Here is a 27,501-nt window from a genome sequence, read left to right on the forward strand (position 1 = left end):
ATAACTCAGCTGCCCAACTCACAACAGATAATTCTTGTCGCATCCCTTCAAAATTTGCTTTTTTGAAATTTGTAACATAAGCAGCGACTGCTTCAGAGAATGTTAATAGATTGGTAAGGTATGATTTTATGTTGTGTCCTCTACGAGAATCGACCCCAGGATTTAGTGTTGTAATTCTGGAGACATGCCGTTGTCCCATCGGAAGACATTGCATAGCTGTAACTAGGCGATTTAGCGCCCAGAACAAGCCATCATATATGCGCCCTCTAGTGATTTTGGTTATTTTGCCTCTCATCCCTTTGCGCCTAGGGCTGCTGCATGATTTTTCCTGCTTTAGTTAAGGCTCTAAAGAGGTGTCGCTAGGCGCTGGCACACAGATTCTATTTGTCAGTGTCCCGAATCTCCAATTGATGTCTTGAAAATCAGAATAGAAGACCACAATCGATATCATATGAAACGTTGAAAATTCCCGTGCCTACAGACCTGAGCCCCGAATCTTTTATGTACCTAGTAACGTTGACATGTTGACAATAAAAAAACAACAACAACAAAAATCAACTTTGTTAAATGAATGTATAAGATACATGTTAAATATTAATACTTTTAATATGGTTGTTTTATCACGCAAACTACCGAAAAGCTAACTGTTTTATTTTGTACGAAACTTGTTTGGCGCGTTCAGAACATGGAAACATACATTACACCTGAGTAATATATCGCACTCATGTTGCAGTGTTTCATTTGCTTGGTGAAGCTTAGTACTTGACAAATAACACGCTAAAGTGAGGTAAACATTAGAAAAGTCGATTGTGACTGGTATACTAGCAACGTTAATACAATAGGTCATATTATCCTATATTTTTTATGTGACCGGTAGTTTTTTTTATTTGGCGTATGTGAATGAAACTGAACTTTAGTTTAAAGTTATATTAGAAATGGAAAGCAACATAGTTAAGAAGGTAAGTTGTATAACATAAACTAGGCCTAGTATTACTTAGTGTTACACTTATAAGTTACAGTGTTAGGTGATTCTAAAGGATATTGACTTGTTGGAAAGGGTTCAGAGAAGGCTACAAAGGATTATTTGGGAAATGGAAATGTTGTAATATGGAGATAGTTTAGCAACTTTTAACATATTTTCTCTTGAGAAAAGAAAGATAAGAGGTGATCTTGTAAATTTTAAATGCAACTTGCAGTTTAACATTAACAGATTATCCAGGTTGTTAGGTTTAAGAAAATTACTTTAACTTAAATTTGAATTACTTTAGGTAAATTATAAAACACAAAATTTCAGGAATATACATGACATCAAAACATAAAAACAAATATTTAATAAATAATATGCAGAAAATTGCACTTCCATGCATTTCTTATTTCAAATTTTAGCAAAGCCTGCTTTCATAAACTTCAAAATAATAGTGGATTAAGTTAAAGATAAGAAGTGTAGTCTGTTTTTATTAGTTAAGTCAAACTAGCTGAAAAGTAATATATTCTTTCCAATCAAAAAGCCCATTTGTAAATGACTAAATATTGATATAATAATATATAAAAAATGCCAACTTACTGGTAAAGCAATTGAGGAAGCTGAGATTTATAATAATAAATATAAAGTAATTCAAAGAAGATATTTTTTTAGGTTAAGAGAGATTATGAGAGTCTCTTAGCTAAAAACATCAAACTTGACATGAAAGGTTTCCACAGTATGCTTGAGAAAAGGTCAAAGATAATGCTGAACGATCTGTGGAGAGAGTTTTAAAAGGAGCATTTTTGTTAAGGAATAAGGTGTAGCTGAATGTTTTACTAATTTTTTATTGTGTTCACTAATAAAGGAGAAGAAGAAATAATTTATTAAATAGGAGGAAGCATTTTAGAAAAGATTGGAATACATCTAACCCTCACAAGATCTGTCTTAAATCCATGTAGAAATTAGTAAATAGATAGTTATACTTTTCATTTTCTTTTTTGTTTCAAATGACTTTTAATACAGGTAAATTCCCTTTGATTTTAAGAGTGCCAGTGTGATATTTCTTTTTTTTTTAAAAAAGGGGGTTGAAGGAGGATTCACTAATCTTTAGACACCTATTAAGTTTACTTTTGTTATTAGCAAGATGTTAAGATCTCTTGTAAAATAACATTTGCAAGAGATTATGAAAAGTTTGTCTTTAATTGACAGTCATCTTTATGGGTTTTTTGTCTTCCTAGTTTGTTACATTTTTTTTTTAAAGCTTCCACTTTTACTGTGGAAGATACCCCAAATGATGTGTGATTTGACTTTCAGTAAGCATTTTAATTTTTTTATAGTTGCCACAAAATGAGATAAATTAGTAATGCAGTTGATTGCTTATGAGATTGGTGGAAACGGTAAGAAGTGGGTAAATAAATTGACTGCTTGGTAGAATATAATGTATGAAGTGTTCAGCAATTCCTAAAATAGCAGTTAAAGCCCTTACTGTTTTGTTTCCTCAGTTTCTTTAAAGTTTTAGGTTAAATCTCGGAAAGATCAACAACTTTATGAATAAGTAAAAATCTAAGGGAAGAGTCAAAGTTTGAACCAGTGCCAGAAAACTTCAGAATGATGTTTGGACATTTATAATAAAATGGGTTTCTGCCTTCTTTCTGACAAAAAACTTTATTGTCTTTTAAAGTATAAAGATAAACTTTTTTTTTCATTGTTTAGCAGCATTTTGTACTGCATAATAAAATTTTGAAGTATATTTAAATCACAAATGACTAAGTTTCACATTATTGTCTTTTTCTTAATTTAATCTTTGAAAAAAATTTGAGGCTGACATTTGGAGAGGGAGGTATGAGAAACTGAATACCATTCTGACATGGCACTATTTCAAAATTTGTCCCTTCCCGAAACTGGTACTACTACTTTTATATGTAATACTGTTCATTATAGTTTGGCTGTTTTTACTTTTGCATAAGAATATAAGTGTATACTTCCACTCTTTAAAATGATTCTCATGAAACATTTCAAACTACTTTCTGGAACTGCAAAAATTATATTAAACATATATGTGTATATACTTGTATGGAATTTTTCAAATAATAAATATGTAATTGTATTCTGATACTCTTTTTGAGAATTTTTGATGATATTAATAATCAAGTAACATTTCATTATTTTTTGTGATGATACCTAAGATAAGTGGTCTTTTTGGGTCAGAGTTATGAAATTTGTATTGAATTTTAATGCAGTATGTTGCTATTTGTTCTTTTTCTTTAATATTGTATAAACTTATTTATATGTGACAACAAAGGATTTTTCTACTAGTTATTGGTGTGCTTATGGAACTATGTACTCAGTAAAGTTTCCATCATAAAGAGACATTCTCTTTAATGTCATGTATATAGACTACTTGAGCATTTTCAGAATTGTTGTTCATGTGGGGAAATATAGAAAATCAACATGTACATGTGATCAACGGTCACCTTATTTTAAGACGTGATCAGTCATAGCTTATTTTGTGTGTTTTAAAGAAATAACTTGTTTAATAGTGAAATTGTTTAAATTCTGTTTCCTGAAATGCATATGATTGACACTATATGTACCAAATTTACTACACATGAAGATACCTTGTATTTATAATGGCTGGAGATGGCTTGAATGGGTAATGAAGAAAAGCTTTAATATAAGTTTAACATAACAGCAAATGTTAAACAACGTTTCGACAAGGTTTTGTCATCATCAGGTACGTCGAAACGTTGTACATTTGCTGTTAAACTTATGTTAAAGATTTTCTTCATTACCCATTCAAGCCGTCTCCAGCCATTATTAGTCTCAATGTGGGTTACTTGTCATCGAATTTGAATACCTTGTATTTTTTTTTAAAATATGGATGATGATTAACCACTATTAACATACTGTTAGCCAATTTACATTGAATAATATTTATAGACTTAGGTTTGAGTCATTGACACTGTATTTGATAGTGTTGTCAAGTAATTATATACATATAGGTACCTCCAACAGTATACTACCTACCAAATTTCATCACTGCAGAGGAGGAGAAATACTTGATTGATTGTGTCTATGAAGCACCTAAGCCTAAATGGACTAACTTAGCACATAGACGACTACAAAATTGGGGTGAGTTTGATGAAGTGCTTTAAGTTTAAAAGTTCAATAGCTTTTACTTTTAGCTTTTCTAAGCAACATGGATATGGTAATTAATAAAGGCTCAGTTTAAGACTTTTAGCTTACACAACCTCTTTACTAATAGATAATATTTTAAAAACTAAACTGTTTGAGGTTTAAATCCAAGTGGATGTTGTGACAGTGATTTCCACGAAGAACATGCTTATCTTGAAGCCTATAACTAAACACATATTAACCATTTCATCATGGGTGTGTCAAAGTGTGCATGTTACTATATTTTTACAGAGTTGCATTCAAAATTTTAAATATCAGTAAACATGGAATCAAAACTCAAAACATAGTTGATGACTCAAATTTTAATATTATATAAGTTTCAATTTCTTAATTTCAAAAGGAAATATTTAAATAAATTCTCAGTCTTTATTTCTTTGTACCACATTACACTTTGCTCCGAATTGCTCATTTTAGATTTTCTTCTACGCCTGTATGATCTCCTAACTTTTTGTACTGAGCTGAAATGTCAAATTTTAGCTTTCAGACTTCTTGCTTTACCGAGATATAGGCAATAAAAGTGAAACTCCTAACACATCATGTTTTTCAAAAAATGTCAGTAATTCTCTGTGCCATTTGCTGTTGGATTATTTTTAACCAATATAAAGAGAAGATTTCAATTTACTTAAAGCGATAAGGCTAGATCTTTGGATAACCATTTTTGAATATTTTTCCATCATTGTCTTCTTTTGCCAGTCTTGAAATTCTGTTTGATCAAGTATGTGAATTATTTAACCATCTTATAGCTTAGTTAGAAAGTCAGGTAAATTATGTTACTTTTAGAACATTCTTTTTTTATATTAATGGCAATATTTTGTTTTGCATATTGGAATTTAAGAAAAATAATCTCTGAGGCCACACTATCATTACTAAGATTTAGGCCTAGATTTTGAAGTAGATTTCTATCGTATGAGTACAATAGCTTTCAGATGAAAGTACTAAATTTCTTGTTTCCTATCTGTATTTTTTATTGTTATGAAAGTAACTAAAGTTTAAAAATTAGGAACATATTAAGTTAGCTAAGAAAACTTAAACAAAATATTCATGTATCACATACTCAGTGTGAGCGTGATGTGTAATTCAACAAGTGTATTCTTGTAATTTAATTCTTTTTTTTTTACATAGAGCTATCATTGTAATCAGAGAGAGTCTGAGTGCAAATGTAAAGAAATAAAACTACATGAAAAATCTATTAGCTTTGACTCTAAAAGTAGATAGTGTGTAATTGTCTGCTACAATGTGTAGCTATTCTAAAAAGAAAAACACATAATTTAGATATTTTATATCTTTTTATTATGTGGTAGTTACGAGGTTGGTCAAATTGACTAAGGCCAATACAATTAGTGTTAGGGTAGAGAAAATAACAAATGAAATATAGAGTTTTATTGAAAAAAGTTTTTTATAATTAGTTAAGAAGTTCTGGGAGTTGTGTAAATGAATTATGAAACTTAAAGATAAAAAGAAGTATTTTTATTTGTAGCATGAAAATCACCTTGCACTTGAACTGACTCACTAAAGGCTTCATAAGTTCATAGAGAAATTTTTTGCAAAAATATTTTAGTAAAAAGTCTGATATTTTGTGTGCGACAGAATTATAGTGTTTATTAATAGCTTGCCAAATTTCATGAAGGTACATGTACTACATTAAAAGTTACAATATTTATAGTTTCATGATTACAAAGTCTCAAAATGACCTACCTTGGATCCTACCTGATGTTAGAGATTTAAAGGCAAACATCAGCAGTTTTCCTTTTATTTGAAGATCTAGTTAGATAGTTGATGGTATTGAATCTTTTGATCATTGTAACCTTATCACAGTTATATGATACAGATAATATGGCAATACTACAAACCTTTGTAATGAAACCAAACTTATTTCCCCATATCTTTTCTCAGTGTTACAGTTTTGCTTACATTTGTTAAAATGAATAATTATGGAAAAAAATATACATATTTTCCAAAAATTATTAATTTTAATACACATCCTAGCACACTTTAGTGAAGATAACCAAAATCACAGACATGTATGATTTATTACAGCATGAGCAGGTATCTGGCTATGTTAAGGCTTCATAATATACACGAAAATGCTCTTCATAGACTTGTATTATAACACTTGTTCACAGTGCTATGCTGTATACTGTATTGGACGTGTGGAAAACTTTTACCATGGGTACTACAGGTCCTTGAGTCAGGATTAGTCATTCAATTCACATCTTCATCACCATTATCCACTCAACCTGTAGTGCTTCGGATTTCAAAACTTCATTCTAGGGCTATCAGAGGTTTGTTGGTCTAGGGCAGTGGAGACAGTCATGCCAGTTCTTCCAGGGTTTTATTTCTGTCTGTTTGTTGTGCCCAAGTAGACAGGAGATTGGCTTTTGGTCATCAATCTTTCTTGTCTACATCAATTCCTAGATATTCCAAGGTTTACAATGGAGACAATCATTGGCATTTTTTACCAGGATTGTGGATGTTCAAGTTCGATGTCACTGACTCCTATCTGCATGTTTCCATAGCAGTGGCATCCCACCACTATCTGCATTTTGTGCATAAGGGTCAGGTGCTACAGTTCAGGGCTCTGCTCTTTGGACTAACATCAGCACCATATGTGTTCTACCAAATCATACAAGCTTTTTCTCATTATCTCCATTTTCTAGACCTGTGCACACACCATTTCATGGATGACTGGTTACTGCTGGCATCATCTCATCAGTTGGTAGAATGTGACACCCAGATTCTCCTTCCAGAAGTAACCAAGGCAGGCTTCATTATCACAGCTAAAAAATCTATTGTCACTCCAACACAATATGTCATCCTGAAGCCTCAAGCTTCATGCATGGATGTTATGTGGTCCTTTGCATAGCATCAGGGTTTAACTTCTAAGGTTGCCATGTGTCTGTTTCAGTCTTTGCATAATCCCACGATGGAAATTTTTCAATGGAAATGGCACACATATCGACAATGGTGTATTGAGAGGAGGTTGGACCCACTTCATCCAGACGTTTTTTGACCTGACTCTTTAACAAAGGTCTTGCATCTTCCACAGTTGCCTTATATAAGGTGGCCTTATTGACTACCTTTAGGTACTCGAGATGAATATTGTTTAAGTCCCCAGTGCTCTCTGACCTCCTCAAATTACTTCAGGTCGCTTGTCCTTAACTGGTATATCAAGGTGGTATTACATGCTTTTTCTCAACATCTATTTGAGCACTTAGCTTCATGTACCATGTATCACTTTTCCCTTAAGCTTTAATTTTGTTGCTGTTTAATTTTGTTGTTGCTGCAGACGTCACTGGTCAGAGTTGTTTGCGTTGCTTGTGCACAGGACACTTTATCATTCTGCCTATTTTCTCCTATACTCAGACAGTTTTTTTCTCTAAGACATTGGCAGCCAGGTAAGAGGGTAAATCCTTTTCACCAATTCATCTGACCACTATTTCTCACTTCAATGATCGATCGGATCTCAATTGTTTGTTATGTCAAGTGAGGGCCTTGAATTGTTATGTTGCCCATACTAATGCCTTTAGAGGTGCTAGACAACAACTTTTTCTCCATTGTGATCTTTCAGTTTCCTGTGACTTATCTCCAGTTACTTTGTCGAGGTTGGTATGGAAATTTATTCATATTGCTTATTCTGGGCTCTCTTTGGAGGTGAGGAGTCTTCTGCAAGTTTCGTCTCTTCAGATTCATCACATTTCTGTGCCCTTAGCTGCCTGGTTGAATTGCACAGACTGGTATGTGGACCTCCTCCAATACTTTTATCTCACATTACTTGCATGATCTGGCAGTATCTTCCTCTGAGGGTTTTTGACCACCCCCATTAGCTATCTTAACCACATCCCCTAGATTATAAGGAGGTGTGAGCATCTTCATTACTAATATTGTCTCTTATTTATTTTCCAGGGTCCCTTACCTCTTTTTCACAGGATCCTACTCTTTGGCAAGTGTTGCTCAGGTAGGTGTGCTTTTATCAAACCAATTACGCACTAGCAACCACTAACACAATATACTTTATCTAGGTTGCAACAAGCTCTGTAGAAATAAGCTGTTCCATAAGACCACATAGAGGCAGACTGGGTGGTATTACTGCACTATGCATAAGGGAATCCTGCTCATTCTTGCCGATCATTGGATTGAATAAATTAGGGTTGGTTTGCTTTTAAATATTTATGGAACTTGGTTCACCTATTACATTGTTTCCAGGGCATTGTTCCTCAGGGCTCCCCAATGCATATTACACCCCAGATTCTTCTAGTAGAGCTAGGGAGTCCTTACCACACTGGGATGGTGGACAGAGGGTATTCCTTCAGGTGTTTTTGAGTGAATTTCCTCCACTGTTGGAGAAGAGGGAGAAGTTGGGTCCTTCTATCCTGGACCTTGGATGTTTTTTTTCCAGATGTTGGTAGAAGAGGCACCAGCCTATGTGGGAGCCTACTCATAATACTGGTTCAGATTTGATGGGTTGAGCTTAGCCCTTCTTTTTGATCTGTATTGGTTCAGTACATTGTTGATGGAAGAGGGTCCATTGTCTCCTTGTAATTCCAAATGCAGAGCGATCCCCTCCCGGGTCCTTGGTTCAGCACAGTTTTTACCACATCCTCTCCATAATTCTGGGGATAAGTGGAATTTATCTTGCCCACATGGTTATGGAATGAAGATGAGTGTTCATAATTCCAGATCGGATGAGTTCTGTTTTTTAGGTTGAGTATGGCATCCAGGATCCTGTCATTCCGAGTTTGGGATGCTGCCTTTTGAACTTCTTCTGGTTAAGTAGAGGTGTCCACTTCACTGTTGCTTACCTTCTTGTCGTGATTGCATCACTCTATAGCTAGAGGTTGAGATCCGCTCACATGTATAAATATCTTCTGGTCCAAATGCCCTAGCCACCAATGTGGGATTTAGGGATCATGGCCCTTTAATTCCAACCCTATGTAGTGGAACTTCAGCTGTCTGGTTGGGTCCTGGCCAATAGTGATGATGGCTCATGTAAAAATTCCATTTGCAATGCATGAATTAGATTCCAGGTGTAGAGCATACCTGTCCTGGATGTAGTGCGGTTCCCCACTAGGGTTCTAATCTTCTATTGGCATGCCTATGACCTATGCAGATGCATTCTCTATGGATAATGCCATCACCGGTCCCTCCAACATATCAATGTGGGATTCTAGCTGTAGTGTGAGAGGAGGTAAGTATGTTTTGGAAGTTAACATTTTCTTAAATCGAGAATGTATTTCCAGTGATACTTAGCTGCCTTCACACTCTCCCACCCCTTTCTCCCCACTAAGAGCCAGTGTTAAAGACTGCAGATTGAGCCAGTCTAGAAAAAGTTATAATATTATCTGAATGAGGTGCTTATATACAGTACCAGAACAGAGAACACATTGATGTAGGTGGAGAATGTCACGAGACAGATATTGGGAAGGGTAGTTAAGTGGGGAATAAAAGACTGGACCAAGCAAAAAGAATTCAGACCAATGCTTAGATGGGCAAAGGAAGGAAACCCTAACAGTCAAGTAATAACTTTAGTTTGAAAAGAGATAAGTATTATTGGAAATACATTTTCGATTTAAGAAAATGATAACTTTCAAATTTCTCATTGGACACCAGTACAAGTATTTGGACAATATTTGGGATTTCTCTAATGTGATTCACATCTAGAAAGCGAAAATATTATTAAATAGACTTAGTCAGACAGGTCACTTGGTCAAAAATCAGTTGCAGTAAGGCTATAACACTACACTTCTTGGCAGTCACAGGTCAGTAATACACCTCATCTTTTTCCATAGCTATCAACACAATCACACAGAAGCCTTACATGTAAAGTAAATTAACAAAATACAACTGCCTAAATTGCATACATCCACTTAACTGAATAGATTTATAGTAATACTATAATTAATTTTGCCACTTATTCAGCTCTGATGGCCGTAGTATACTAGCTTGGTACGTATAAAATAGATAAGAAGTTTATGAAATGTGTCCAAGCCAGAACTTTCATTGTAAATCATAGTTTTTCAAAATGCAACATGTTACAAACACAAAGTCTTTTCATTCTTAAGTATTGTTGTTCTGGAACCTTTATCATGAACATAGTCAGATAACAATGCCACACCAAGTAAACCAGAAACAAAATATTCTCCAAACCTAAAAATGATGAGTTTTTGGTTGGTTTCTTGATGACACTCACATCTTTAGAGCAAACATGTAATCAGTATCAGAGTTTCATTTTTTTATGTTTAATGTAAATATATTTGAAGATACAGTGAAAATAAATATAAGCCAATTTTGATTTAACTAAGGTGCAAGTAATATCACAAGATTTTATTTTAATTTTGCTGGGAATGTAATGTCTATGTCTGTCATTTACTTTTAGCTGTTTTCATTCATCAGTACTGTTTTTAGGTTTTACATAAATATGAAGTATGGCTGTATATTTTATTCTTTTAGCTAGGCATGAACATGTATAAATATAACTTCAGCTTGAAAAGAACCTCATCTTATAGTTACTGTAATTGTCTCATATATATGAGTTCATGTACATATGGTGCCTTATGTAATTAGAATTACACAGTACATTGTACTTGACGTTTTTCATGAGAACTTAAAAGAAATTGATTTTTTTCTCTATCGTCCTCATTATATTTACAAGTATTCAATGTATTAACTATTATCTTTATAGTAACATACAGTTCTAAATGAGCCATTTTATACATAGGAAATGGTTACATTTCAGGATTTTTTCAGAGAAATGATTTTCAGAATTCAAGAATTATGTCAAAATATATGCTAATTTCCTGCTCGGTTAGAGTTGATATTAAACAATTGCTCAAAATAATCAATATTTAATTACCTTTTAAATAATTAAAATGTTCTTTTGTAGCTCTCAGTTACAAGAAAACTGATCAACTATCAGCATCTTTCTCACTTTTAGTTAGAATTTATAACTAATATCCTTGAATGAAATAAGTAATCTCTGTTCCTTTACAAGAAAAAAACCGCATTCTCTTCAAGATTTTTAGTATACAGTTTTTGTTTTGCTTTTTATGGAAAAAGTAATGTATTTTAGCATATAGAAGGTGATACTAAGAGAAATTGTGCATTTTACATATATCTGTATACATTCTATGGTGTCAAGTTAATGTGTGTGTATGATTTTTGTGGGGATAAAGTAGCAAGAACTAAATTTGGTGCTTGTGAAATCCTGTGCAGCGAGATTGGTCTATAGTGATAACTGTTTTAACACACTGTTCAAGTAAGTACTGTTTCTCAGTTTGTCTCTACAGGAACATTTCTGGCATACTTAAAACAGTTATGGTGTTTGGAAAACATTTAACACTAAGAGAAAAATAATAGTCACAAGAACACCTCCTTCACAATGTAATAAAAGCTGCAAATTTGCAGTAAACATTATTTAAAATGTTAATTTTATATATATTGTAGAAATATTCAACAGAACTATTAGTGTTAATAATTAAATATATTTTTGTTACAGCATAAATTACTTTTACTTACAAAATATAATCATGTATTAATAGTTTTAAATTAGTAATTATTATTCAAAAGTAAAGTTTAACCACTTGAAAATGATGCTTAAAAAAGGGTAAAGATTATTTTTACCCTTACAGGAGGACTACCCCATCCAAAAGGAATGATACCAGAGTCACTTCCAAAGGTACAGTAGGTGTTAGCTTTTTTTATGGCTTAAGAATCTGTGGATTTTCATTTAGTGAAATTAAGAAAGATTCATACTGTTGACCTAACAAAATTACCTTAGAAGACAATGCGAGTTTAAGTAACATATTTTTAAGTAAGTATATTTGTCCAACTAAATTTCTATTTGTATTTCTTGAAAGTTATCTTTCCAGAGCTAGATAATTTTACTTTGATAGTCTGTCATCAGATATATTAGTACATTTCTAAATGAATCCTTAAAGTAAGGAGCCAGAGATGGCCTAATGGTAGCATGCCTGTACTAGGAATTCTAGGACTCATGTTTTTCACAGTATGTTACCAGAAAAATGCAATCTGCACATTGTGGCCATGGGTGTGCTACAGGAATGTAGGTCAAGTCCTACTATTCAGTTGGGCAAGAATAGTCCAAGTGTTGGAGGTGGGCTGTGTTGGTTGACTGCTATTCCTCTCATCTGTCAGTCCAAAATTAGAGATGGCTCTGCACATATAGCCTTTAATTGTGTGAAATTCTGAAAATTATGTACTCAGAGATATTTTTATTCAATCAAAGTTACTGTTGAGATATTTTGCAACCCAGCAACTATCCATAAAGTAATTTCCAACAAGATACCTAACTTTCACTCACATGCATAGCTATTCTCATTCAGCTGCCCTCTATTTGCACAGTTTTTTGCATGCCACAAACCTTTCACTCCCACACACTCCTTGATTCACATGCAAACTATCATGTGACAAACCTCCACCAATAGAAGTGCCACATACCCATGTGACTCCCTCTATGCTATTCTACCTAACTATCATTTCTTGACAGTGCTCATGTTTGGACATTTAGTTTGTGCTCTCTTCAAGGTTTTTGAATCTATGTATTGATTTACTCTTATCAAGTTTACTATTTATTGTCCAATGGTACTAATTTGAACTTATACCAGAATTATTTTCTATTTCTACCCAGTTAGGGAATTAGTCATTAATTACAAGCTTTTTAATATTTTTTTATTCCTTTTTTACTAACACAGTTGTGTTTCGTTATTCAAGTTAACAATTTGGAGGTTACACCTTCTGCCAACACATTTACACAGGCTTAAGGTGGGGGGGGGGACTTCAACTATGGAATTATCAGCAATTATTTGTCAAGAGATTGATCATTAGTTGAACCAACATTTCTCTCCTGAAGTTGTCCATTTTCAGGACAACAAAGTATTTGACAGCCTTTTTCCTCCACCTGAATTTGCTGTGCCTTGGATGTTCCATTTATCCTTCCTCCTTCTATTGTAGACGATCTGCATTGGTAGCTAGACAAGGATCAAACATTGGCAGGTGCTCTGCTTCTTTCCCCCTCTTCCAGACTTTCATATTTCCACAGATGCTTTTCTTCATGGCTGGGGGCATGGGTCGAACAGCAAATAGTTTCAGGTTAATGGTCTCTGACTGTGCATTCTTACCATATTAATATTCTGGAGCTTCTAGCCATACATTGGGTTTTGGGTCATTTTCTTCATCCTGCCAGCAATCATCTGGTTATGATCCATTCTGTCAATCCTACTGTGGTGATGTGTATCTATGACTAGGAAGGCACCCGTTCTCGTTCCCTTTATGGTCAAATGTTGGTCCTCCTTTTTTGGGCCCACACATATGGTATTCATCTCATTGCATGTCATATACCGTGTGCTTTCAACCTTGCTGTTGATCATCTTTCCTGCCTGGACAAAATTTATCCAACAGAGTGGTCTCTAGTTCCTCAAGTTTTCCTGTGGTTATGCAATTGGTTGGGTACTCCGGACATGTAGGCATTTGCCAAAATCCTCAATACCAAGTTACCTTGCGTTTGGTCTCCGGTACCTCATCCACTTGCACTGGCTGTTGATGTATTCAGTCAAGATTGAACAAAATAATTTCTTTATGTGTATCCTCCTACATGACTCCTTTCCAGGGTGATTCTATCATCCACAGCACTCTGTGTCAGGTCCTTCTGATTGCTTCTTACTAGCTGGCCCAGCTGTGGTTTCTAGGGCTGCTCCAGATCCAATCTGCTCCATCATTGCCTCTTCTCATAACTCCATCCTTTCCACAGTAACCTCGGTCATGGGTAGTTCATCCAACACTTCTTCCCCTTCATCTTCATGCATGGTTTTTATTTGGTCCTTGGCGTGGAGATTCAGTTTGTTACAGCATTAGTCTTTGGGTTGGGGGTTTCCCCTGCTTGTCCCACTGTTCCTGTTATATTATTACATATTATTATAACTCACTTAGTTATTTATCTTCAATCGTAGGTTATCAAGCTGCCTTATCCCACTACTTTTTGTTTTCTCAGTACTGTAAAGTTTTTATCTTTTGACCTTATTGCTATTGTTGCATTCCTTCTGGTATTAGTCGACCTCTAAGGCATGCAGTTCTTCCAGATTGGGAGGTCAATGAAGTGCTGCACTGCCTTACTTTATCTCCACATGAACCTTTGTTATCTTGTTCTATGTTTCATTTATTCCTTATGGCATATTTCCTTCTTTTTAGCCTATGGATGTTTTCAGTCAGATTTGTTTTCCATCAGCGTTTCACGAACTCTGTATCTTTCCAAAACTTTGGTGGCATGGGAGGGTAATTCTTCCTTCTTACCAATTTCCATTCTTTCCATTTAGCACCTCTATTCCTGATCTGGATAGACTTCTGTGTCCCATTTGTGCTCTTTGTTGTTATATTGCTCGCATGGTTTCCTTCCCTAATAACCATTCCCACTTTTTCATTCCTTGGTAACTGTACTATATTTGTGATCTCTCTCCTTCCACCATTACAAATAGGGTTTGGTTTTTGATTTGATTTGATTGGCTTATTCTTCCTTGTCTCCTTTTTCCTGGAATTTGTTCCAGGTGTCTTCCCATCAGATTAGGTCTCTTACTTTTTCCCTCATGTCTCATCTCTATCATTCTTTGAAGGAAATTCTTCAAGCAGGTATGTGGACCACTCTGCATACTTTCACCTCTCACTATCTGCATCATGTTGCTGTTTCTTCTTCATCAGGTTATCATTTCCCACATGTTGCTATTCTTCAGACTTTGGTGAGATGGTAACTGGATAAGTTTTCTTTCTTTTGTTATTTTTCAACAAGAATCCTGACCTGTGGTGAGTGATGCCTATCCAGGTATACTTCAATCTCTTACATAAACTAGAGATGGGGCGTTGCCCAAGATTGCTCATAGGTTATTCCTTCCAATATATTTCCTTCATAAATGTGCCCATTCCAAATCATACTAACCCATCCACTTCATGGGTAAAGAAGAGGATTGCTGCCCATCTCTACCATACTTTAGATTGACTAACTCGGGTTTGGTTTTCAAAATAGAGTTTTGTGGTCATCCATTGCACTGTCTCCAGTGTGAACAACATTCTTGCAGACACTCCATCTCTGTTTAATTGATGGAAGGAAGTTGCTTTGGAGTGAACTGTCATAATGATTGAGATCCCTCACCCTACCCTGTATGGAAATCAGTTCCTGGCAGTTACGTTTTTTATTTAGAGCTGAATCAATCAATATCACACTCATGCTGTGATGATTGGGATCCTTCATCCTATCCCAGCATGGATGTTGAATGGCAGTTGAATTTTTGGTTTAAAGCTGAACCAATCAACACAAGTCCTCACTCATGTGTTTAAGATATCCCTGGTCCCTCACTCAGTTCACCTCAAGTGCATTAACCCGTTGTTGTGGTTCATGATGGGTGCACTTATTGGTTACTTTGCTTCTTCCTCTTACACTACCCCTTGATGTCTTTATGCCAAGGATGTTACTACATATGGGGTGGCTCCTGTCTGTTTGAGTGGTACATGGCACATTACATGGACATCTTTCTTGCTTCTGGTCATACGGAGATTGGATTTCTGGTTCAATATATGTCTATATATGATGCATCACTCTGCTGTTCAAATGTGCCCTGTTTACAGATTGCTGGTGGGATTTCTCCCTTCTGTCAGCTGAACTTGAGGTGAAAATGGTATGGTCCTCTTTCCTACCCCCACATGAATGGTAGTACCCGGCAGTTGAGTTTTGAATGCAGTTGACTTACCATGTACAATCCATTGTGCCCTAGTAACTCTACATCTTAGGGCACATCCCTTAATTTACCTAAATTCCATTCATAAGGAAGATTGAAATTATTATATATTGTGGTTTGAATCACTCTCCAACCTGTGTTCTTTCCCACTGGGGTGTGCTCATCACCATTTTCCACCCAGATCTGCCAGATTATTTCTGTGTCTGAATGAAGAGTATACCTGGTACAGAAATAGTGTGGTCTCCCACGTATAATCCTCTTAGAGGGTTCCCTGGTTAAGGTGTCCTTCAGATGCTTTCAAAGGATGATTTTACTTTCTCCCTTGTACTGGTCCCTCCATCTATTCAATGTGGGATTCTAGCTATGTATGTGAGCAAAAGTAAGGTACCTTGTCAGAAGTTATAATTTTTCTTATACTGAAAATGTATTTCCGATAGGTACTTACTTCCACTCATACTTCCCACCCTTCCTCCTCAACGTCAACTGGTGCTTAAGTTTCTGCCTAAACTCAAAGTGATAGTTAGATAGAATAGCATAGAGGGAGTCATGTGGGTATGTGGCCGTTCTATTGGTGGAGGCTTGTCACATGATAGTTTGCAAATAGAGGGCAGCACTGAATGATAATAACTATGTATGTGAGTGGAAGTAAGTATCTGTCAGAAATACATTTTCAGTATAGGAAAATTATAACGTTTGAGTCAAAGGATAGCTTAAAAGGGCCATCACTTTCCAATTATTTCTCACCAATCCAAGTCTTCTTTTGTATAAATGTCTCTCTTACATAGCATGTATTGATTAATTAGCTGAATAAATGGTAATTGGTTTGTCAGCTATAAAACAATTAATTGAAATCAGCTAATATTATCTAAATAATCTACTAAATTATTAATAAAAATTAGGAATTTTAAGTCTTTGATGACCAAAATTTTTATCTTTATTTTTGATTATTGTTTCATTTGTCAGTATCTTACAAATTGTGATTTTGTTTTTGTTTTTCTAAAATTAACCACTACAGTTTTTAAGCTTATTTACTTGAGTGGCTTTATCAACATTAATAAAATATTAAAATCTTAATTTGTATTGATACCTTTATGCTCTTAGATATATAGTGATGCATATGTATTGTAATTTATTCAGTTTCATTCAACAACAACAAACATTGTAAGCTGGGACAATCTCCAAAGCCTCATTGGTCAATTGTTAATCATATAACTATTCTTTCAGAGCATTCAAAAAATGTCTCTATCTTTCTGGCTTACTTTTTATGCATAGCATTTGACAGTTAACTTTCAAGATCCAATGCAACTCCTTCATCCCTATAATTAATTATAGCACTTCATAGTAATGCAACTGAACATGCTTTAATTCCTGTAACTAATTGTAGCACTGCATAGTAATGCAACTCAATATGCCTTCATTCCTGTAACTGATTGTAGCACTGCACTGTAATACAAATGCATATTATAGTCAGAGCTTTGAAACAGTAATTGTTGTTCTGTAAAAGGCTAGAAAGAGAAAGCATAGCAATCCAAAAGCATTATATCCAACCAAGAATTGAAACTCATTCCTGTGATATTTCAGAACAGATTGAGCATTATCACTGTTACTTTTTCTCATAATTATTATGCCAATAAGAATGTCAAAATCACCAACTTGTTAGGCCTATAGGCTGAGCAGAATTTACAGAATCAGAGGCCAATATGTTGTCATATCTATAGCTTCATCAAGGCGAATATGTTGTGGTGTCTATAGCTTCATCGAGGCAAATATGTTGTCATGTCTATAGCTTCATTGAGGCGAGTATGTTATCGTGGCTATAGCTTCATCGATGCGAGTATGTTGTCGTGTTTATAGCTTCATCATAACTGATTTTAAGGACTGTTGATAAAGGAATTAGGTTATAGTCAGAAAAGTTTAAAAGAATGATTGATTAGTGGCAACTGATTAATTAGTAATCAACAGATTTTATATTAACTCATCCCTGTTTCTGATATATGTGCATGTGTATATCTTGATCTGCTAATTTGTCTTAAGTAGATATAGTCTAGTAAGTCTGATGGTTTGACTCCAAACAAATTACAATATGATTTATTTTGGTACAGTTCTTTTGTTAAAACGCATACCTAAGAGATTCAATACAGTTCTTTTGTTAAAAAGCATACCTAAGAGATTCAAGTGGTGAAAACTGGAAAGTCCACATAAAATTTTTATTTATTGATCAGTTTTCTTTATTGAGAGTTGTTTTTTGTAGTAAAAATCTATAGCAGTTAAAGTCATGGGTTTCTTTTTGGGGTGTATGAGTAGCTTTGGTGAGCAATAGCTCAAAATTGTAGTAAAATAATGTGAAAAACTGTTTTTCTTGCAATTTTGATGACTGGAACTGGTTTTAGACACAGTTATTATTATTATTATTATTATAGTTTGTACAATGTATTTTAATGTATTTAGATGTTATCCCTTCCAGATGTCATTATTTAGTTTGTTTTAAAACAAACAAATTTGGTAAATTCAAGTGTATTTTTCTGAGTAACTATCTTAGATAAAAAAAAAAGAGCAATTATCAAGTACACAGTGGTATCCATCAGACTTCGAAAACTTAGAAAATTTGTAATATTGATTTTATCTGTAAGTGTTTATTTGTTATCTGACTACTTCTAGCATGAGGATATATATATCATTAGCAAATATAGTATTTCTGATTTTGTTCTTTTCTTTTTTCATTAAGCAGTTACAATGGTACAATTACCTTATGTACTGAACCTCTTGATAAGAGACAAGATATTGTTGTGTTAAGAAAGGTTAGAGAGGGAATTAAGCAACTTTGTGCATACTTTAAATACAGGGTGTTTATAAAAAAAGTTTGTATTTAACACATTATATCTTAATGGGGTGTTGCAAAATAAATCACACTTTTTCCCCTTGAAGTAATGATGAACTTGGTAGGACCGTGAATATCTTCACTCGTGAGAAAACATTATTTCAACATACTCTTAGGTGTTTAACTTTTCGAATTTCATTTTTTGTGAGAACTTTTGAATCATGGTGCTCACTAGAACTCAGGTTCGTGTTGCATGTGTTGCATTCAGGATGGCTCAGAAACTAGTCACAGACATGTTCCGAGAATTCAAGTCAGAGCTTTTGTTCAACATTGCACAGAAGAAATGTTGGAAACTTTGCCTGAATGCAAGAGACACAAACGTGAAACCTTGATTTGTGTTCTCGCTGATGTGCTCACAGAGACAGTCACAAAAACAGATCGATTAAAACTCGTGCATGAGAACAATGGTGGCTCAATCAAGCGATATTGGTACTTGGAATTACTTTTTTTTTGATGGAATTAAAATCTTATTTTACTTTGTTATGCTCTCGGGGAAAAATTGTGATTTATTTTGCAACACCCCTTACAAATGGTGCGGCATAGGAAAATTAAATTGTACAGTGATGTTAAGGGTTTATGCAAATGCCACACTGTCACATCTTTCCATGAGAAGTACCACTATAACCTAATGTCTGATCAATCACGGCAACTGTTTAAAACTTTCTCCTCCACTGTCCAGAATGCATTGCATCCATGTAACAATGGACATTACAGCAACAGTGTGTATCTCATGTGGCATGCTGACTAGTTCCAATAGAGTTGCATCCTTGAAGTCTGGAATTGTACAAGGCTTCTCACAGTACACCCCACCATAAGAAAATGGCTGGTGTTAGGTCCAGTAAACAAGGTGGTAATTCACAAGGAAAGTGACATGAACCTCTTCTGTCCTGAAAGTGCTCCAGCAGGATGTTTCACCTGGTTACCAACGTGTGGAGGGGCCTATCACCTGTCATTACTTCAGCATGGGAATCACATTGGTTATGAGTATTGCATGTAACCATGCAGCTTTGACTGCAGGTTTGCAATCCATGTTCTGATGGTTCTTCAAAAAAAGTACATTCCAATAACAAAGTCAGCTGTGAAATCACACCATGCTACCATTTTAATATCATGAAGGAAATGTTGCATGTCGATTAGTTTCTGAAAGGGTAATGCAGTTATTCATGTTGACACTTCCAGAAAGGGTGAATGTACTTTTATCAGTTCATAAGGTATTGCTAGATTATTGGTCATCAACTTCCAGTCTTGCTAAGAACTACAATGCAAATCAATATGTCAGGTTGACCGAAGAGCCTTATGAACAATTGCAATTGGCAAATTCAGATGCTGGGTGACATAACATGCACTGCTTCACCCATATGCACTTGGGCTGACATATTCTACTATGGTTGACCTCAGCAATAGTTTCACTAGGTGTCAGTGGTCTGCCTATATGTAGCTTATCACAAGTACAATCTCTCTTTTCATATTTGTTTATAAACTTATACATAGCAACACTGGAACAAGGCCCTCTGCATGATGAACAAGCCCATTTATTCTCATTGGAAATATGTGAAATAAAATCAAAGTGGCACCCCTAGTGACAGCATGTGACAACTATGACATTTGCATCTGCATGATAACCTTAACACCCATGTGCAATTTCACCTTCCTTATGCCATAACATTTGTGAGATATGATGCACTGAACTGTGATGCTTTCTTTATAATCATCCTGTAGTTTAGTGAAATGTGTTTGTGTTTGTAATGTCAGTGTGATCCATATAGATCTCATCAGTAATGGCAGGATTAAAAGAGCAGTGTATTTACAAGCTGTGGCTGAGTTTTCTTCTAAGTACAATTTTTTTATTCATTGTGGAATTTTTTAAATACTTAATTTGATTTATTTTAATATCATTTCAGTGGTTGGAAATTTATATCGCAAAAATCAATTCATTAGGTGTATTTGGTGACAAGACAGCAAACCATGTGCTTGTCAATGAATATTTATCTGGACAGGGAATTATGGTAAGTAATAGCTAAAAGTGCATCAGTAAATTAATATATAATAAAATTACCTTCTATCACATTCTACTGGGAAACAGTGAAAGGGAGAAATATAGATCCATATCTAATTAGCATATTCAAGTATAATCTAAATTCACTTACCAAATCACAATAGTGAATTTTTGGGGAATAATTCATTTTGTAAAGTTATTAATAAATGAATCTAAAAGTAACTTCTATACTAAATCTTTCTCAATATCAGACTTAAATACATGCATCATAAACAAACCTTAGAGTAGGTACTTTAAATTTTATATGTTGATCAGTTCTCTGACCATTTTTGCCATGTTTAGTGTATACAATACCCAAAGTTTTTAAAACTTTACTGAATTAACAAGACAAATAGACTTTCTCTTAAGTCAAATGTAGATACGCTTGATGTGTCCTTTGTGATAAAGTATCCAGCCTTATTGATAAATACTTTTATAATTTAATTTTTTTTAATCTGTATTTGTCGATTTGCTTATTTGTCACAAATAATAACTATTATTAAATAAACCTTTATCATTCATATTTTTCATTTGTGTTGAATCAGATTTGACCTGATTTTTTTAAGCCACATGAAGATGGTCCTCTATTCTACCCAACCATAACGACAATTAACTTAGGTTCTCACACACTTTTGGATTTCTATGAGAGGCTACAGGAAGAGGGGCCTGACCAGAGGTTAGACTCCAATACCCAGGTAATAACAAGTATTGCTTAAAACATGTTTTATAGAGCAAAAGAAAATACCTTTTTAATAACTCAGTTCAGGTTCTACTGAGTTACAACTTATTTCTGTTCTATATCATTATTTTTCAATTAATTCACCATACTTTTGATACTCACCATCACTCTGAATAACTTTTTCTTTGAATAATATTTCAGGTTACTCTTCTGTATAGAGGTAAGTAATAGTGTGCATGCCATAACCTTTTCACAAAGTTGCATTCAAAATTTAATGACACTATTATCAGTGTATGTAAATAAACTTGGCATGAAAATGTAGTCAATAAATCAAATTTGAATAATATAATTTTATAATTTCAAAAGTATGTATTCCAATACAGTACTTACCTCCACTCTTTCAGTACTGCCCTCTATATGCAAACTTTTCTTTACACATGCCACAAGCCTTCCACTCCTCCTCCCCCTTATTGGAATTGCAAGATTCCAACATGTCTCTCATGCAAATCATCATGCATCACCTGCTCACCAATAGGAGCATGACATGCTCACGTGATGCATGTGAATCCCTTTGCACTCGTCTATCAAACTATCACTTCTCGTTTAGCAGCACTTGTGTTTGGACGTGCTCTTTTGTTTGTTTAATGCTTCACATTCGACTTTATTTTCTCATCAGTTTGCTTTCATTCAACCTGTTTCTTCTATTAGTATTTATCAGTTAATTCTAGTCGCTTTATTTCTGCACTTGTACCTTTCTGTGCAATGAATTCTGAAGTTAACGTTACCACTTTGGTGTTTATACCAGAAACCAGTGTTTTTTCTCAGGCCTCAGGTGGGGGTGACGTGATGGTGGATTTATTTGCTTTTATATGCTGGGAGATCGAACATTACATGGGACAACCTTTGTCCCCAGAAATTGCCCAGGCTGATCTTGTGCAGGCTGATGAGGACTTCAATCATCTTTTTCCATTTCCAGATTTTGTCTTTCCTTCCAATTCACAACCCAATGAGTCTGCTAGGCCTAATGCAATTTTTATGGATTTTTTGTCTCAGGTTTGAGACGTTTTTATCCCTTTCCCTATTTCTTATGCACCTCATCCTTCCTTATTGCATGAACAGTCTTCCCAACCCTTTTTGGTTTTTCCTTCCTCACTGGATATTCACGCTCATGCTGATCACTTTGCCTCGCAATTGAGGGGATTAGCATGCCTCACTCCTCTCGAACTTCAGATCAGTTCACACTTTCCTACCATCGTGCTGATTATCCATTTTTAGACCAGCAGTTGTTAGGTTCCTTATTGCCCATTTGGGGGGTATCTCCAGAATCTTCTGTCAGTCTTACTCATGCCCAATATTCTCCCTTGCATCTTACCCTTACAAATCTATTACAGTATCTTTCTTCCATACACCTCCTATCTGAGGCTCTATACAGAAGTCTTGAGGAGTTTTCTGGAGATACCCTTGCCCTTCTCTTCCCACTTTAGCTTGCATGTCATCTTCAGCATTACATAAATGGTTTCTTTGTTGTTGAGACCTTACAGGTTGTGATGCCATATTGGTTTGGGTCCGTTTATCCTCGACATATCTTAGGGATTTATGGATGGCCCCATTTCTGTGGCATTACAATTTTGATATGGTCCTGGAAACTCTAGAGACTTGGGTGACATCAGTCCAACAACGATCCACCCTTACGAATATTGTAGCCTGTTTGTCTCAGTCAGAGCCTCATATGCCTCCAATTACCCTTTCCCATCCTTCCCCTTCACAGCCCTTACCTGTCTCTTCTTCTTATCGCTTTCCTCAACACCCACCCACCCCATCACCACCAGTACCCAGTGGGTTCGGAGGGCTCTTAGCTGTTCGAGTTTCTTCATCACTGGCATTCCTTCATCGACAATCAATGGTTGCTTCAAGTTCTGTCCATAGGATTTGTTGTTCAGTTTCTTTCCCCACTTCCCATCTCTCCTTACCCTGTTTCCTTCCCTCCTCCCGGAGATCCTATGACCAGCCAGCATCTGTCAGAGACTGTTCAGGAATTGCTCTTGCAGCAGGCCACCGAACCTGTTCCACATCCAAACTGGGGTTTTTATTCCTGCCTTTTCATTGTCCCAAAGAAAATTGTGGATTAGCAGCCAGTAATTGATTTATCTCACCTCATCTGCTTTATTTCACAACCCGGTTCACCATAGATCTTTTCTCACCTTGAAATGGACATTTTCTACCGTATTGTGGATGACCAAAATGGATGTCTCCAGTGCTTACCTACATATATCAGTATCACCTCAGTCTCATTCTTATCATTGGTTTGTCCATCTAAGGGTGGTTTATCAAATTTGGGCCCTCCCCTTTGGACTTGCCTCAACACCTTACGTATTTTGCCGAGTAGTTTGAGCTTTTGCTTGACATCTCCTTATTCTGGGGCTGAGATTTCATTATTACATGGACGACTGGCTTTTTCAGGCTCATTCCAAACAGGAATCGGCCAATCATACTCGGAGATTCTTGTGGGCTGGTTGACTCAACTGGAGAAGTTGTTCCTCAGACCCACTCAATATCTTATCCATTTGGGGGTCCTTTTCAACACTCATGTCAGTCGGGCCCAGCCTTCTCCTTTACGATTTCATTAAATGGAATTGTTGGTTCACCATGCCCTATCGGCTCAGCCACTTACGGCTCACAAGTTTCTATCACGTTTGGGGATGTGGTCATCAATGACATTACTGTTCCCCCTCGGTCGTGCCCACATGAGATTCCTTCAGTGGGCACTTCACAATCGATAGAACCTTGTTCAGGAGACTCTTTCTACCCCCATTACCCTTCCTTTTTCCCTGCAAGACAATCTACTTTGGTGGTTGGTCAAAAGCCCTTATGTCAGTGGGCGTGCTGTTTCTTCCTCCATGTCCAGTTCTACATCTTTTCACGGATGCATCCCTTTAGGGATTGGGGCCATTTGTCAATCACAAGGAGGCTTTGGGCCATTGGTCTGCTAATCAATGTTCTCGAACTTCTAGTTCCTACCTCAGGCATTGCATCACTTCTTTCTTCTTACCTGACATTGTCTGGTGATGGTTTATTCAGACAATTCTTTGGTGGTGGCACAAATCAACCACCAAAGGGTCACCCAGTTCAGAGATCTCTGTTTTTGGAAATCGAATCTCCTATATTGGGCCCACACACATCACATTCATCTTATTGTGTGTAATGTGTTGGGTGCTTTCAATCTGGTCGCTGATTGTCTTTCGTGCCCCGACTGGATATATCCCACAGAGTAGTCAGTAGATCCCCTCAGTTTCAGGGATCATTACCATTGGTGGGGTTCTTCCCACGTGGATGCCTTTGCTATGGGCCTCAACAACAATTTACCTCTCTTTTTGTCACCTGTACCTCATCCCTAGGCTCTGGCAGTTGATGCATTCAGCCAGGATTGGACATATCTTTGTGTGTACCCACCCATCTGATTACTTCATTGAGTAATTTCTCTCACCCACTCCACTCCTTGTTAGGTCCTCTTTATTGGCCAGCTCAGCCTTGGTTTCCACAGTTACAGCTATGCTCCTCTTCCCTTCTGTCTTTCTTCCACTTTCTCTATACCTTCTTCATCAATCTTGGTCACATGTCCTACATCCCATCCTTCACACCTGGCTTTTGTCCGGTCCTTGGTGAGAAGATCTGGTTTCATATGTTGAGTTGCTTCCTTGTTAGCTGGTTCCATCTGTCCGTCTTCCATAAAGGTGTAACAATGCTGGCCTGCTTACTCACCTGACTCTTTAACCATGGGTCTTTGGTCTCCTTGCTTTCTGAATATCGGGAGGCCCTATCCCATACTTTTTCCGATACTATAGAGTTTTTACTTCTTCTGTCCTTACCATGCTCATGCATTCCTTCTAGTTATGGTGACCTACTCCATTCCCTTACTTTATCTCTATTTCAACCACTTTCCTCATGTTCCATGTTTCATCTTTCCCTTAAAACATATTTCCTTCTTCTCTTAGCCTGTAGATGTCGATGGTTTGATTTGTTTGCCATTGACGTTTCATATACCCTTTATCACCCTACCTATCTTATCCTTTATCCATATCATTCCTTTCTTCCAAAGACCTCTTTACTCCCGACCTGGATCCAGATAGGCTTTTGTGCCTGGTCAGGGCTCTTTGTTGTTATATTGACCATACTGCTTCCTTCTGGGGTACACATTCCCACCTCTTTATCCCCTGGCAGTCCTCCTCCCTTTGTGATCTTTCACCTTCTAACCTTACCAATTGGGTCCATCTATTGGTTCGATTAGCCTATTCCTCCCTACCTTCTTCCAGATGTCCTACCATCAGATCTGACACCTCACTTTTCCCCTTGCTTCTTGTCTTTGTCATTCAATGGAGGAGATTCTGTAGTCCAGCACGTGGACAACACCCAGTATGTTCATCTCCCACTATCTCCATCATATCACAGTTTCCTCTTTGGTGGGGTTTCATCCACCACCTATAGCCGTTGTTAGGGGTACAGTACGACTCTAACTGGTAAGTTTTATTCATATTTTTCCTTTCTTTTCAGGGGCCTTTCTCTATATCTTTATCCCATGGATCCTGCTCTGTGGTGAGTGGTGCCTGACCAGGTATTCTTTAACTCAAAATCTGCACTATTCATCCATGTTGACTCCCACTTTATTTTCCATGGTTTTTGCACACTAACCATTGAGAAGGGGTTTTGTCAAAAACCCTTTAGGTGCATGACCTTGTGATATTTTGCTTCATAAACATGCTCGTCCCAGTGCATGGGTAAAGCAGAGGGAGATTGCTATCCACGCCTGGAGTGAATAACTCGGTATGGTCTGCTTTTCAAAATAAAGTTTTGTGATCACCCGTTGCACTACTTCATGTATTGCATTGTCACCCTTCTTTCTTTGAGTAGAGTATGTGAGTCCTTATCACTCCCCAGTTCCAAGCCACTGGGGTGGTTGATCATTGAAGCAACCTGCTGAGTGAGTTCCACACAATAACCATTCAGTTACAGAGTATGGCAGTGGTGTTCTGCAGGTGTAGATGGTGTGATTTTCTCCTATTTGCAATAACCAATGATAATGGAGTGAGACGTCAAAATGCAGTTCACCCCTTTCGATTGGGAACCCTAATCCTACCCTCCCATGAATGTCAGTACTCCATGGGCAGGTTTTGGATTTAGAGTGAACTGATGAACATAAGTCTTTACATAGGTTTTTGGGTTGTCTATCTTTCTCCCCAGATTTCCTCCATCTGTGTTGTGGGTCACAGCAGTAGTACATGGGATTGTTCTGGTTCTATCTTTGGCTATCCCCCATCATCTCTTCTTACAGGGATGTTATTGCCATTTAGATGGTCCCAGCAGGTTTCATGGTTGGGGGATTTGATTGCATGGGAAATGTATCCTTTCAATACCGGATGTCAAGTTCCAGGAGCTAATCCTCGTGTCATACTGGGGAATTGGAGTGGTTCTCAATTGCCAGGTTCTTGGGTTTGAGGTGAAGACAGTATGATCCTCATCCTACCTTCATGTGAAAGTCGGTACCCTGCGGGTAGGTTTTGGATGTAGTTGACTTACCAAGGTCCACCACACCCTAGCTACTCTACACCTAGGGATGCATCTTTTGTTTACCCACAATGAGAAAGGTGAGATTGAGTTACAGTATATTTCTATGGTTAGGATCACTTTCCCACCACATACTCTCCCTCTCAGATGTGCTCATCTCATTTTGCTCCCTTATATCTTACACATTCCACAGTTGGGCGAAGAGTATACCTGGCTCAGATGTGATGTGGTTCCCCTCTTCAGATATGAATCTCTCATTTCCAGGGGTATCCTTCAGTCACTTTTAGCGGGAAAATTCTCCCCCTTCCCTCACACCTGTCCCTCCGCCTTATCAGTATGGGATTCTAGCTAATCTAGTGAGAGGAGATAAGTACTGTATCATAAGTTATATATTTCCTACACTGAAAATATATTTACAATAGTGTCAGATTTTGAAGAGAAAAAATAAAATATATA

The 27,501-nt window shown here is 36.3% G+C and overlaps 1 protein-coding gene across 1 annotated transcript in view; it reads left to right on the forward strand.

Moving 5' to 3' along the window:
• The first annotated feature begins 306 nt into the window (after positions 1-306).
• LOC106459462 (alpha-ketoglutarate-dependent dioxygenase alkB homolog 6-like) overlaps positions 307-27,501 on the forward strand; it is a 36,374-nt gene continuing 9,179 nt past the window's right edge. Inside the window, exons 1-5 of the mRNA XM_013919083.2 lie at positions 307-959; positions 3,967-4,096; positions 11,785-11,831; positions 20,674-20,778; positions 21,374-21,502. Coding sequence (XP_013774537.1) covers positions 936-959; positions 3,967-4,096; positions 11,785-11,831; positions 20,674-20,778; positions 21,374-21,502 — 435 coding nt within the window. The 5' untranslated portion in view covers positions 307-935. The remainder of the gene's footprint in view (positions 960-3,966; positions 4,097-11,784; positions 11,832-20,673; positions 20,779-21,373; positions 21,503-27,501) is intronic.

The sequence above is a fragment of the Limulus polyphemus genome, unplaced genomic scaffold (genome assembly GCF_000517525.1).
Source record: "Limulus polyphemus unplaced genomic scaffold, Limulus_polyphemus-2.1.2 Scaffold612, whole genome shotgun sequence".
In the NCBI taxonomy this organism is placed as follows: Eukaryota; Metazoa; Arthropoda; class Merostomata; order Xiphosura; family Limulidae; genus Limulus; species Limulus polyphemus.